An 11031-nucleotide genomic window follows, 5' to 3' on the forward strand; every position below is an offset into this window, starting at 1 on the left:
GTGGTCTCTGTGCAGTCAAACCTCTCTGCTAATGATGGTCTGTGTTTGCAGCCACTCCCCGGCACTGGATCACCACCGCAGCTCCACCGCAGATCAGGCATGAGAGTCTCACAAGGAGCCACAACCTAGATCCCTCACACGCACAGTTTACAGTAGGGGTCCTGCACCTGGGACAATCGAATGCCACCGCTGACCTGCCAGGAGGCGGAGCTCAGGCGCTGATGTGAGTGATGGCGAGTGACTGTAAATACAGATGAAGCTTGGCTTGCTCACCCACCACTCACCTCCTGCTGTGCGGCTGGTTTCTAACAGGCCACAGCACAGGACGGGTCCTCACCCCGGGGGGCTGGGAACTGCAGCTACAGTGCCCTTCAGCTAACGGTAATGCCGAAATCCCCACCTAGTGGAGAACTGTGGTATTACTAACATGATGGGTGGCACGCATGATGGCGGTTCTGTGCATGTATGCCATTTGTTTCACTGTGAACAGGTGATGACACGTCACTCACTGGGAAAGGACTGAAGGCAACACCACACCTGACTTCTCAAGCTGGACTTGTCTGAGTCATTCTACGGCCTCTCAGCTCCTCAGCTTGATGGGCGGTTTTTCTATACCATCCTGGGATCTTCCCGAAACACTGGCTGGATCATTCTGAGGCATTGACCTCGCCCTGCAGAGGGTCCCACGGTGGGGACCACCTCTCCAGGCCCTACTTGCCTTCCCATCCTGCATACCAGCCTGCACCATGGGATGCCTCTCTGCGCTCGGGCATGCAGGGTGACAGCTCAGGCCTTGGTCATTACACTCACATCACACCCATACTCTCAGAGTCACGTTCAACACACACTCTCACTCACAGTCACACACACCCCCACTCTCACACTCACACTCTTCTCGGCCCTTAGGACAAGCACAGACAAGCAGGAAGGACAAGAACCTTGGTCCACATCGTGGAGGCCCGTGACCTCGAACATTTCACGGCCACGTCTCTTTAGCTGCAGCCAGACTGGCGAGATATGTGTGAACTTGCTCCCAAACACCTTGGTGACATCGTAGCCATGGCTGTTCCACTGGCAGAGGAAGGAGATGTCAGACAGAGAACAGGTGAGCACGCACCTACCTCACCACGCTGCTGCCACTCTGCCTGCTCTGGACGTACCCAGGACCAGCCGGCCAGTAGAGACAGCCTTTCGGCCTGGGCTGACATCAGCCCCCTGCCTGGGGGGCCCTTCTCCCACTCCGGACCAGCACCCACAGCCTGGGATCCAGGCCATAAAGTCCCCTTCACCAGAAGTGATGGCAGCTCCTCTTGATGAGCCCCCTCTGAGCCAGTGCACATGCTGCTGCCGCTGGCCACTGAGGCCAGATGGCCCGACGGTCCAGCAACAGGGTCACCTGCAGCAGTCCCCTGCTGCCATGAGCAGTGAGCCCCTGGAGAAACCCCCAGTCCCCTTCTCTCTGACATCTCTAGGACAGCATCCCTCCCACTGTGGCTTCACAGCTGTGGCAGCCAGGAAGATCAGAACCCAGACCCCACCACTGCCTGGTCAGCCTGTCACAGAGGCTGGGGTGGCGTCTGAGCCTCAGGACCGCCCTGTGCACCTACTGGAGTGACGTAGCCCAGCACGTCTCCAGTGAAGTGTCTGTCTCGGGCCCTCGCTGAGCAGTAGCTGCGATGCTCCAGAACCACGTCCTCGGCTTTGAGGTCCGTCACCACCAGACCCCGATCTTGGACGGGCTTATCTGAAAACTGACTCTGAAATTAGAGGAATGGGGAAAGCCATCAGTCATCCGTCCTCGGCGCAGAGCACAGCACCCTAAGCAGCAGCAAGAAGTCCTTTCCATTGGGCCAGCGGCTGTGTCTCTGCGTCGACAGGGCCGCTGACCTGGGACATGGCAGGCACTGACGTTCAGAAGGCTCTGGCCATCAGAGAGCAGACGGTGGCCGACTGTGAGGGGCCGTTCCCACCCTTGCTCTGGCTGGAAGGCAGGTGCAGCCTACGGTGGCTCCCTCCACTCATGTGAGGACGGACAGTCAGCACCAGCTCTGGCCACGTGGAGCTCACGTGGGCACCCCAGGGCCACACACCGTGCTGGTCAGATAAGAACATGCCAGGTACACGCCACCTCACTGGCCAGCTGCCACATGCCACCTGCCACCTCTTTCCCAGTGTGAGTCTTCCCATGCCCTGTGAACACAGCTCCCCTACCCTGCCTCGGCTCCTTGAAGCCCTCCACCCGGTTCCCGACCTGCCTGTTCTGTCTACACCCCGGGCCTGGCTGATCTTTCCCTTGACATCACCCACTCCCTGGCCTGGCCCCAAAGGGGCTCATGAAGGACAGAAATGCCACTGCAGGTGTTCTCTGCAGAGAGGCAGGACCGGGGAGTGTCTGCCAGTCTAGGACCAGGTCCTGTGACAACTCTGGCCAGTGGCATGGTGACTGCTGGGGCTGAGGGATGGGTTCACTGGGGACCCACCCTTCAGTTTACAATCCCTGGGACCACCCCAGAACAGCAGAAAGACCACAACGCAAACACAGCTCACGGCCATGAATATTAAAGACGCGATGATGATGGTGGGATGAGGATGCAGCTGTTGAGAGCAGGTGAAAGGTGGAAATCGGCACAGAGACGGGCCCAGTGTGGGGCAGGTGGGGACGCCAAAGAACAAGCCACCAATCCTCAGAACCCGGCTCCTGAAGCTGCTTACTCAGAGACACACAGGCCACCCGCCCGCCTGCCCACTGCTGGCTCAGCAGCCCTGTGTGAGGAGCCAAGCCTCCCAGCCTCCCAGCCTCCCAGCTCCCAGGTCCCAGCAGGCAGGAGGGAGAAGAGTGTGATGGGTCAGTCCTTGGCTAGTGTGGTCACCTCAAGTCCTCAGGCCACCCCTACCTTCTCCAGCAGTGTCTTTGAGGCAGCTTTTTTGGCATCTGACTTTGACAGGGTAGCGTGAACAGAGCTGTAGGCCAGAACAAGCCATAGGAGGTTGAGCAGTTTCTGCATGGTGCGTGTATCACAGCAGGGTCCAACCTCCAGGTCCAGGGGGCTGCAGGGAGAGCAGAGCACATGGAGACACCCGGCAGGGAAGTGCAGCGTGGGCAACCCCTCTGCTGATGCGAGCACTTTCTCCTAATAGGACCTGGGTCCCCACAGCTCCAGGATGGGCCTCGGCCACCGGGACAGAGCCCCGCAGCTGCAGTCCGTTCTCCAGAACTTCTGCCCCTCTCCCTCCCCCACAGGTGGAGCACCAGCTCCTCGGACACCAACAAAGGAGCTTCCTCACCGCCAGCCACAGAGCCCTGTCCCCACTGCCCAAGGCTGCCCTGATCACTGCTGGCCATCCGGGAAAACACTGGCTCCCATCTCCCATCAAACCCAAAGAAATCCTGGCCATGTGTAAACAATGGAGCCACAGAAAGTACTAGAAGAAAATGTGGATATCTATTTATGCAATGTCAGGCTGGACAAGGCTTTTCCAACTATATCAGCAACAGAAGAGATTATGAAAGAAAATACCTCTAGAGTTTACTACATAAAAATGTAAAACTTTCATTTAGGAAACAAAAAAGCAAACTTAAAGAAAATAAGCCCCCCCCCGAAATATTTGGAACACATTTGACGATGGATTTCTACCCATAATCTATCCATAATATGCAAAGACATCTTACAGATCAAGCATAAAAGACAGGGCTGAGGTGGGAGGATCTCTTGAGGCTGGGAGTTCGAAACCAGACTGGGTAACACAGCGAGACGCTGTCTCTACAAAAAATTAACAAATTTTCTGGGTGTGGTGGCTCACGCCTGTAATCCTAGCTTGGGAGGCTGAGGCAGGAGGATCACTTGAAGCCAGGAGTTTGAGGCTGCAGTGACCTATGACTGCACCACGGCACTCTAGCCTGGGCAATGGAGCAGAACCGTGTTTCAAAAAACAAAACAAAACCAACAAATGAAAGAATAAAAGACACACATTCCAGTAAAAAATGTCCCACTACAAAAATAAGAAAGGGATGAGGCCAGGTGTGGTAGAGGGAGGCAGAGGTAGGAGGATTACTTGAGGCCAGGAGTTTGAGACCAGCCTAGGCAACACAGCAAGATCGTATCTCTACAAAAAATTTAAAAATTAGCAGGGTGTAGTAGAGCATGCTTGTAGTCCTAGCTACTTGGGAGGCTGAGGCAGGAGGATCACTTGAGCCCAGGACTTTGAGGTTGCAGTGAACAGTGATAATACTGTACTCCAGCCTGGGTGACAGAGTGAGACCCCAACTCAAAAAAAAAAGAAAAAAAAGAAAGGGATGAGAAGAGTTATCTGAGCCCCAGAAACGAGCAGCTAAACCAACTTCATCAGTGATCAAAGACGTTAAAGCTGGAACAAGACAATATCCCCACCCAAGTGTTAGGATTCAAGAGAACGAGGACATCGTGAGGACCAGGGCAAAGCACTTCTCCACAGCTGTTAGTGGGGATTCAAGTTGGGAAAACCTTTTTGGATAACAACCTGGTCATAAATATTTACCTTTACTTCAGCTCAGGGGACTTCGGTGGATGCAAAGGCATTACGAAACGGTATTTTTGCAGCCCAGTCCCACAGAAGAAAGCATATAAGGAGGCATGCTAAAAAGTAAATGAGCAGCCTACCTGCAATCACATAATCATTTTGTTTCTTCTCTTTTGCTTTCTGTGTTTTCTGATTTTCCTGCACTGAACTTTTATCACACAATTCATTTTTAGGCTCTAGAGACCTCCCCACCCTCCCCAGCCCCGGCAATTCTGCCTTCTGTCTTTCACTCAGGGGCAGCTGAGCAACAAGCACAACCCAGCAAAGCTGTTGGTCCCCCACGAGGCTTCAAGACATCAGGTGTGAAGGAGGATGTCCACCTACAGTCTCACGCCCTGGCAGCACGCACCCCTGCACACCAGCGGAGGGGCCACACTGCCCAGGCAGAGGCAGAGGTACGCAGGCTCAGGCTCTAGAAACCCCAGCCAGGCAGGCGTGCCTCGTGAGGAGGGGCTGTCAGAGCCAGGCCCACCACGGTGCCCACCCTCCCACCCCAATGACCTCCTGGCCAGGAGCCCGCTTTCCCCTCCTCTCGACCTGCCTCCCTTTGCCCTGTCCCTTCCCTGGGTGAGACAGGTACTCCCAGTGCAGACTCCCCTGGGCAGCCAGTTTCCACGCTTTGGCCACAACACACCTTCCTGGAGCAGCAGAGAGAACACAGCCCTGGGGCGGGGTGTGGTGGCTCACGCCTGTAATCCCAGCACTCTGGGAGGCCAAGGCAGGAGGATAGCTTGAGGTCAGGAGTTCAAGACCAGCCTCAGCAAGAGCGAACCCTGTCTCTACTAAAAAATAGAAAGAAATTATCTGGGCAATTAAAACAATAACAACAAAAATTAGCTGGGCACAGTGGCGCATGCCTGTAGCCCCAGCTATTTAGGAGGCTGAGGCAGGAGGATTGCTTGAGCCCAGGAGTTTGAGGTTGCTGTGAGCTGGGTTGACGCCATGGCACTCTAGCTCAGGCAACAGAACGAGACTGTCTCAAAAAAAAAAAAAAAAAAACAAAACATATATATATATATATAGCCCTGGAGTGAGGTTGCCCAGGAAGCTCCGCCAGCCCCCACCTAGGAGGCAGGGAGCCACAGGTCAGCAGGGCGAGTACAACAGCACCCAGTACACAGAGCCACAGGTCAAGGCAGCAAATGCTGGAGCTCCGAGGGGCTGGCACGGGGTGGGCATCAAATTCAAGGGAAGCCGCCTCCTGCCACCTCACCCCAGCCCCACCGTCTCTCTGCTGCAGCTGTGAGGCTTGGTCGGCAACAGCCCAGGGGAAGTCGGGGGAATTCTGGCCATGGCACAGGGTGGACGGCCCAGAGTCTCCCAGATCTTGCCCGGCCAGGCTGAGGCTGCAGCTGCCCCAGCTCCCAGGAACCCCACCTTTGACTCCAGCCCCTTCCCCTTCCATGACCACAAGCTCCTTCTCTGTCTCCTGGGTGGAGAACTAGGTCACAGGGCAATGAGGATGAGAAACCAGACAGGAGGGTGGTCCTCCAGGGAAGTGGTCTAGGAGTTCCCTGAGGGGCACCCAGGTGTCCAACCACCGACCGCAGGGTTGGGCCCCCCCCGCCACCACCTGCCGTCCTGCAGACTTGAAACAAGGCCACTGTCCATCCACCTAAAGGTCCACCTGCCTGTGACCTCCCTGACCCCTGACTTCATACCCCAGGGAAGGAAGGAGGCAGGGGCGGAGGGATGGGGCTGATCTGGACACGTGGGCGAGGAAGATGGTGCTGCCAGCTTCTGCTTCTGGCGGAAAGGGCACTGAGCACAAAGCCAGGGCTGGTACTGCCACCGACCGCTGGCACCCGGCAGCCCGGCCCTGGGACGAAGTGCTCGGATACGGGGCTGGTCCTCACTCCAGATAACTGCCCCGGGGACATGATGCGCGTGTGACACATGCGGGGCGCCCGTGCTGCCAGACCCTCGTCTGCGCTTCGGCTCCCCCGCGGCTCCCCACTGCCCGCTCTGCCCCAAGGCCCTGAGGGCAGACCCTGTGCCACGCTCTTCACGCAGCGCAGACGCCCCGGCTCACGCACCACGTCCTCGCGTCAAAGCAGGTTTCTTCCCCAAACACCCATGAACAGCCCTGAACAGAAGGGTGTGGTGTGTGACGACAGGGCACAGCCCCGACCCTGGTCACCCGGAGGGGTCTCAGAACCTGCTTGTAACAAGCCACTGGCCGAGAGCCCAGTGTCCCCGCTACTCCAGGCTCCCAGTCCCACAGCTCCCGAGGACTGTCTCTGCAGTGTAGACAGGGAGTCGGGGCAGATGTCTTTCACGGTGACAAAGAAATGCCCTTTGCATCCAGCCCAGCACCCGTGTGCACGCGTGGAGTGGCGGCCGCGGATCTGCAAGGGCCCACCCTGCCGACGGCTGTCCTGCGTGGGGGGCCGCGCTGCAGCCCAGCCGGATCCCACGCTGCGGGAACCCACAACTCGAATGCGGGCTGATGAGCCGAGTGTCTGTCACTGGGACACCGGGGCCCCCTTAGCTGACTTTCTCATTAACACACGCTGCCGTCCTTACACAAGCACAGCGGTCACTGCGAGCTGTCACCGCTGAGCAGTTTTGGAGCCAGCCGTGTCCCCTGGCGAGGAGAGCACGAGCTCAGAAGTGAAGCAGGGGTAAGAGGCGGGACACCCACGGCCCCGGGTGACCTGAGTTGACCACACGCTGCGCGCCAAGCCCTGTGTGTCACCCGCAAGTTCTGTCCATCACCGCAGGACACAGGCACTGTCACCCCCTCCACAGACGCGGAGACCGCGGGGGGCAGCCTGGCCACCACGCTCTCCCCTTCCGCAGGGCCGTGGACACAGGACAGCGCGGGACGGCTCAGGCCTGGTTTGTCACCAGCCCTGTTCCTTGACCTCTGTGGGCTCAGGTCTAGTGACCGGTGCAGCGAGGGGCAGGCGAGTCACCCCCAGTTTGGAAAGTTCCGGGCGTGGGGTGGAGAGAGGGTGGGCTCCAGCCGGGCGCCTGGACACCGGCCGTCACCCGGGGGACACGCCGCCCACCTGCCTGGCGCCCTCCCGCCCCTGACCAGGTCTGGGGCTCCCAGGGAACTGACGGCCACCAGGCTGCCACAGAGCTGTGCGCTCACGTGCGCCACACCCGCCCGCCACCTCGGCCACGCAGACCTGTCTGCACACTCACACGCACTCTCGCCCACGCTCCCACACGGTCTGCCCACGCTCGCCTCCACACGCTCCCACACGGTCTGCCCACGCTCGCCTCCACACGCTCGCTGGCTGTCTCACACCCCCTTTCCCACACGCTCACTCGGACACACTCGCCCGCTCACACCTCACCCTCCAGTACACCCCCCTCACTCTCACACCTTTCCACCCGCTCACACCTCACCCTCCAGTCCACCTGCCCTCACACTCTCATCTTTCCACCTGCTCACACCTCACCCTCACCCTCACACCTGCCTGCTCACACCTCACCCTCCAGTACACCCCCTCACCCTCACCTTTCCACCTGCTCACACCTCAGCCTCACACCCGCCTGCTCACACCTCAGCCTCACACCCGCCTGCTCACACCTCACCCTCACACCCGCCTGCTCACACCTCACCCTCCAGTACACCCCCTCACTCTCACACCTTTCCACCCGCTCACACCTCACCCTCCAGTACACCCCCCTCACCCTCACCTTTCCACCTGCTCACACCTCACCCTCACACCCGCCTGCTCACACCTCACCCTCACACCCGCCTGCTCACACCTCACCCTCACACCCGCCTGCTCACACCTCACCCTCCAGTACACCCCCTCACTCTCACACCTTTCCACCCGCTCACACCTCACCCTCCAGTACATCCCCCTCACCCTCACACCTTTCCACCCGCTCACACCTCACCCTCACCCTCCAGTACACCCCCCTCACCCTCACACCTTTCCACCCGCTCACACCTCACCCTCACACCCGCCTGCTTACACCTCACCCTCCAGTACACCCCCTCACTCTCACACCTTTCCACCCGCTCACACCTCACCCTCACCCTCCAGTACACCCCCCTCACACTCACACCTTTCCACCTGCTCACACCTCACCCTCACACTCACACCCGCCCGCTCACACCTCACCCTCACACCTGCTCTCACACACCCTCAAGCTCACTCACACTCGCCCTCCACACCTGTCCTCACACACACTCTCACTCTCTCACCCTCACCTTCACACACTCACACTCGCCCTCACACGCTCACACTCGCCCTCACACGCTCACACTCGCCCTCACACGCTCACACTCTCTCGCTCCCGCGCATCCCTCCTGCTCCCACACGCGCCCGCCCGGCGTCGCCCGCGCCCCCGACGCCCGTTCTGTCCAGGGCGGAGCCTCGGTGCCTGGCGCGCCCACTTCGCGGAGGAGAAACTGAGGCCGTGCGAGGAGGAGTACGCGCCAGCCACCGCGGGGCTCACCTTCATGTCAGGGAGGCCGGCCGCACCACCTTCGCGCGGCCGGAAGCCGCTCCAGCGCGCCGGAAGTCCCGCCCACAGGCCACCCGGGCCCCGCCCGCCGCGCCACGCCAGCTTCCGCGCCGCCGCCGCGCACGGCGCGCTGGGCCGGGGCAGGGGGCGGGGCAAGACGGCCTGGGGCGGGGCGAGGCGGCCTGGAGGCGGGGCGAGGCGGCCTAGAGGCGGGGCGAGGAGGCCTGAGGCGGGGCGAGGCGGCCTGGAGACGGGGCGAGGCGGCCTCGGGGCGGGGCGAGGCGGCCTCGGGGCGGGGCGAGGCGGCCTCGGGGCGGGGCGAGGCGGCCTGGGACCCTGACCTGCGCCGGCCCGGTGGACTCAGGTCGTACTCTGCGTACTGTGGGCTCCGCTCACGCCCGCGGCGAGCGCCCGGTGCCGCTCGGGGCCCGGGTTCAGGATGCCGGGGCGTCGCCTCGTGCCCCAGCACAGGGCTCCTGGAGGGCTCGCGCCCGCGGGGACGTCGGGGCAACTGCGCCGCTGGCGTCCACTCCCTGCCTTCTCTCCCGCGCACAGGCGACGCGTCCAGGCTGTCCTCCTGCGCTCCCGCTCCGGTCCGGCTGTGGGCACGGCTCACAGGCCAGTGTGCCCCCACGCCGTCTGTGCTCCCGGCCGTGGCCGCCGGGCCGTGGGTGGCCCTGCACCGGGAAAAGCCCGCTGTCCACAGCCCCATCTTGCAGATTTCACCGCTGGAGCCCCCAGAGGCAGACGGAACCCCATCCCAGCCCAGCGGGAGACGACTGGACGCACACTCAGTCACGAGGCATCTTCTGCTCTGCCCAAGCCGACAGGTCCCCACGCCCATCTCTAGCTGTTCCCAGCAGTTTCCTGCCCAAAGCCGCAGGGCGTCCCCACCCCGCCCTGACCTGCTGTCCCCCAACGGGCGCTGGTCAGCCCCAGGGCGCAGTGGGCCGCTGTTTCCCCTTTTCTCTGCTAGAGAGGCTCCTCCCTGGACTGAACTTTGTTCTCTTTCTCTCCAGTCACGTTTCCTTCTTTTCTCGTGCCCGTGTTTCCTGCTGGCTGCCCCTAAGCCTTTCCAGAGGGGCTGAGGCCCAGGCACCTCACACCAGCTCAGCACCGGGTCAGCACTGGGTCTCAGCACATGGCCTGGGTGGCGGTCTGCGGCCTGGCCTTTGGGATGACGGCCCTAGGTCAGGCCGGCTCTGGAGAGGGCTCCAGTGAGCTAGCTGTGCCGGCGTCCTGAGAGTTGCCAGCCTGAGCAAAGTCTAGGAGGTCAGGGCAAGATCAAAAGTCGCTGAAGTAGTAAAGGCACTTGGCCACCTTAGGATGCCATTGAGGTCAGTGGTCTTTAAAGCTAAAAAATTGCAAAATCCACTCAGAGTTCACTCTGGGCCAGCACTGCAGGCCCCAGGAGAAGGTGGGGAGGAAGGACAGGAGCCCAGAGGCAGCCGCCTCTGCAGAGCTGCTGCTGGGCAGGGCTCCTGGCAGGGGGTCCCACTGAGTTGGCAGCCTCAGCTGGCGTAGCTTGTCCCCATGGGCCCCGGTGCCTGGATTGAAAACTGACTTCCTTAAGGAGGTACCCATCCTTTACCTACGGAAAGATGTAGAGTGAGGCGTAGAAAGGTTTAAGAGAATCAGAACCAAAGTATTACCACTTCTGTATTAAGGGAAAACTGAACACAGGCCGGGCGCGGTGGTCACACCTGTGATCCAAGCACTCTGGCAGGCTGAGGCGGGAGGATCACTTGAGGTCAGGAGTTCCAGACCAGCCTGGGCAACATAGTGAGACCTCCCTCATCTCTACAAAAAATAAAAGAAAATAAAGAAATTGGAGTTCGAATTTATAACTTCAATAAATCGAATCCTAATTATTGAAATTTAATGTAAATCTAAGTAAAACCCCCTTGCCTAGGCACTAAGCCAGCTCCCAGCCCCCATTCCCAGGTCCCCCTACCAGAGCAGGGTGTGGGGTGCCCTGGCCAAGTCCAGGCTCTGAGCTGTGAGCTTGGGTCTGCCCACCCTGAGACCGACCTCCTCCTG

General features: G+C 60.1%; 1 protein-coding gene and 1 long non-coding RNA gene across 3 annotated transcripts in view; both read right to left on the reverse strand.

Annotated features, from left to right (window-relative positions):
• CHID1 (chitinase domain containing 1) overlaps nucleotides 1–9949 on the reverse strand; it is a 30365-nt gene extending 20416 nt beyond the window's left edge. Inside the window, exons 1-4 of one of the 2 annotated variants that reach the window (XM_069471873.1) lie at nucleotides 9897–9949; nucleotides 2895–3048; nucleotides 1608–1757; nucleotides 939–1071 (exon numbers count right to left, since the gene is read on the reverse strand). In XM_069471873.1, the coding sequence (XP_069327974.1) occupies nucleotides 939–1071; nucleotides 1608–1757; nucleotides 2895–3005 (394 nt within the window). In that variant the 5' untranslated portion in view covers nucleotides 3006–3048; nucleotides 9897–9949. Of the gene's footprint in view, nucleotides 1–938; nucleotides 1072–1607; nucleotides 1758–2894; nucleotides 3049–8982; nucleotides 9026–9896 lie in introns of those variants that run through there. The other variant, XM_069471872.1, reaches the window with a different exon arrangement.
• LOC138384741 (uncharacterized) lies at nucleotides 8074–8647 on the reverse strand. The gene is made up of 3 exons (XR_011233682.1): nucleotides 8590–8647; nucleotides 8212–8300; nucleotides 8074–8118 (listed from the first exon to the last, which is right to left on the reverse strand). It is a non-coding gene; the product is annotated as an uncharacterized lncRNA (long non-coding RNA).
• Nucleotides 9950–11031: the final 1082 nt, after the last annotated feature.

The sequence above is a fragment of the Eulemur rufifrons genome, chromosome 6 (genome assembly GCF_041146395.1).
Source record: "Eulemur rufifrons isolate Redbay chromosome 6, OSU_ERuf_1, whole genome shotgun sequence".
Lineage (NCBI taxonomy): Eukaryota > Metazoa > Chordata > Mammalia > Primates > Lemuridae > Eulemur > Eulemur rufifrons.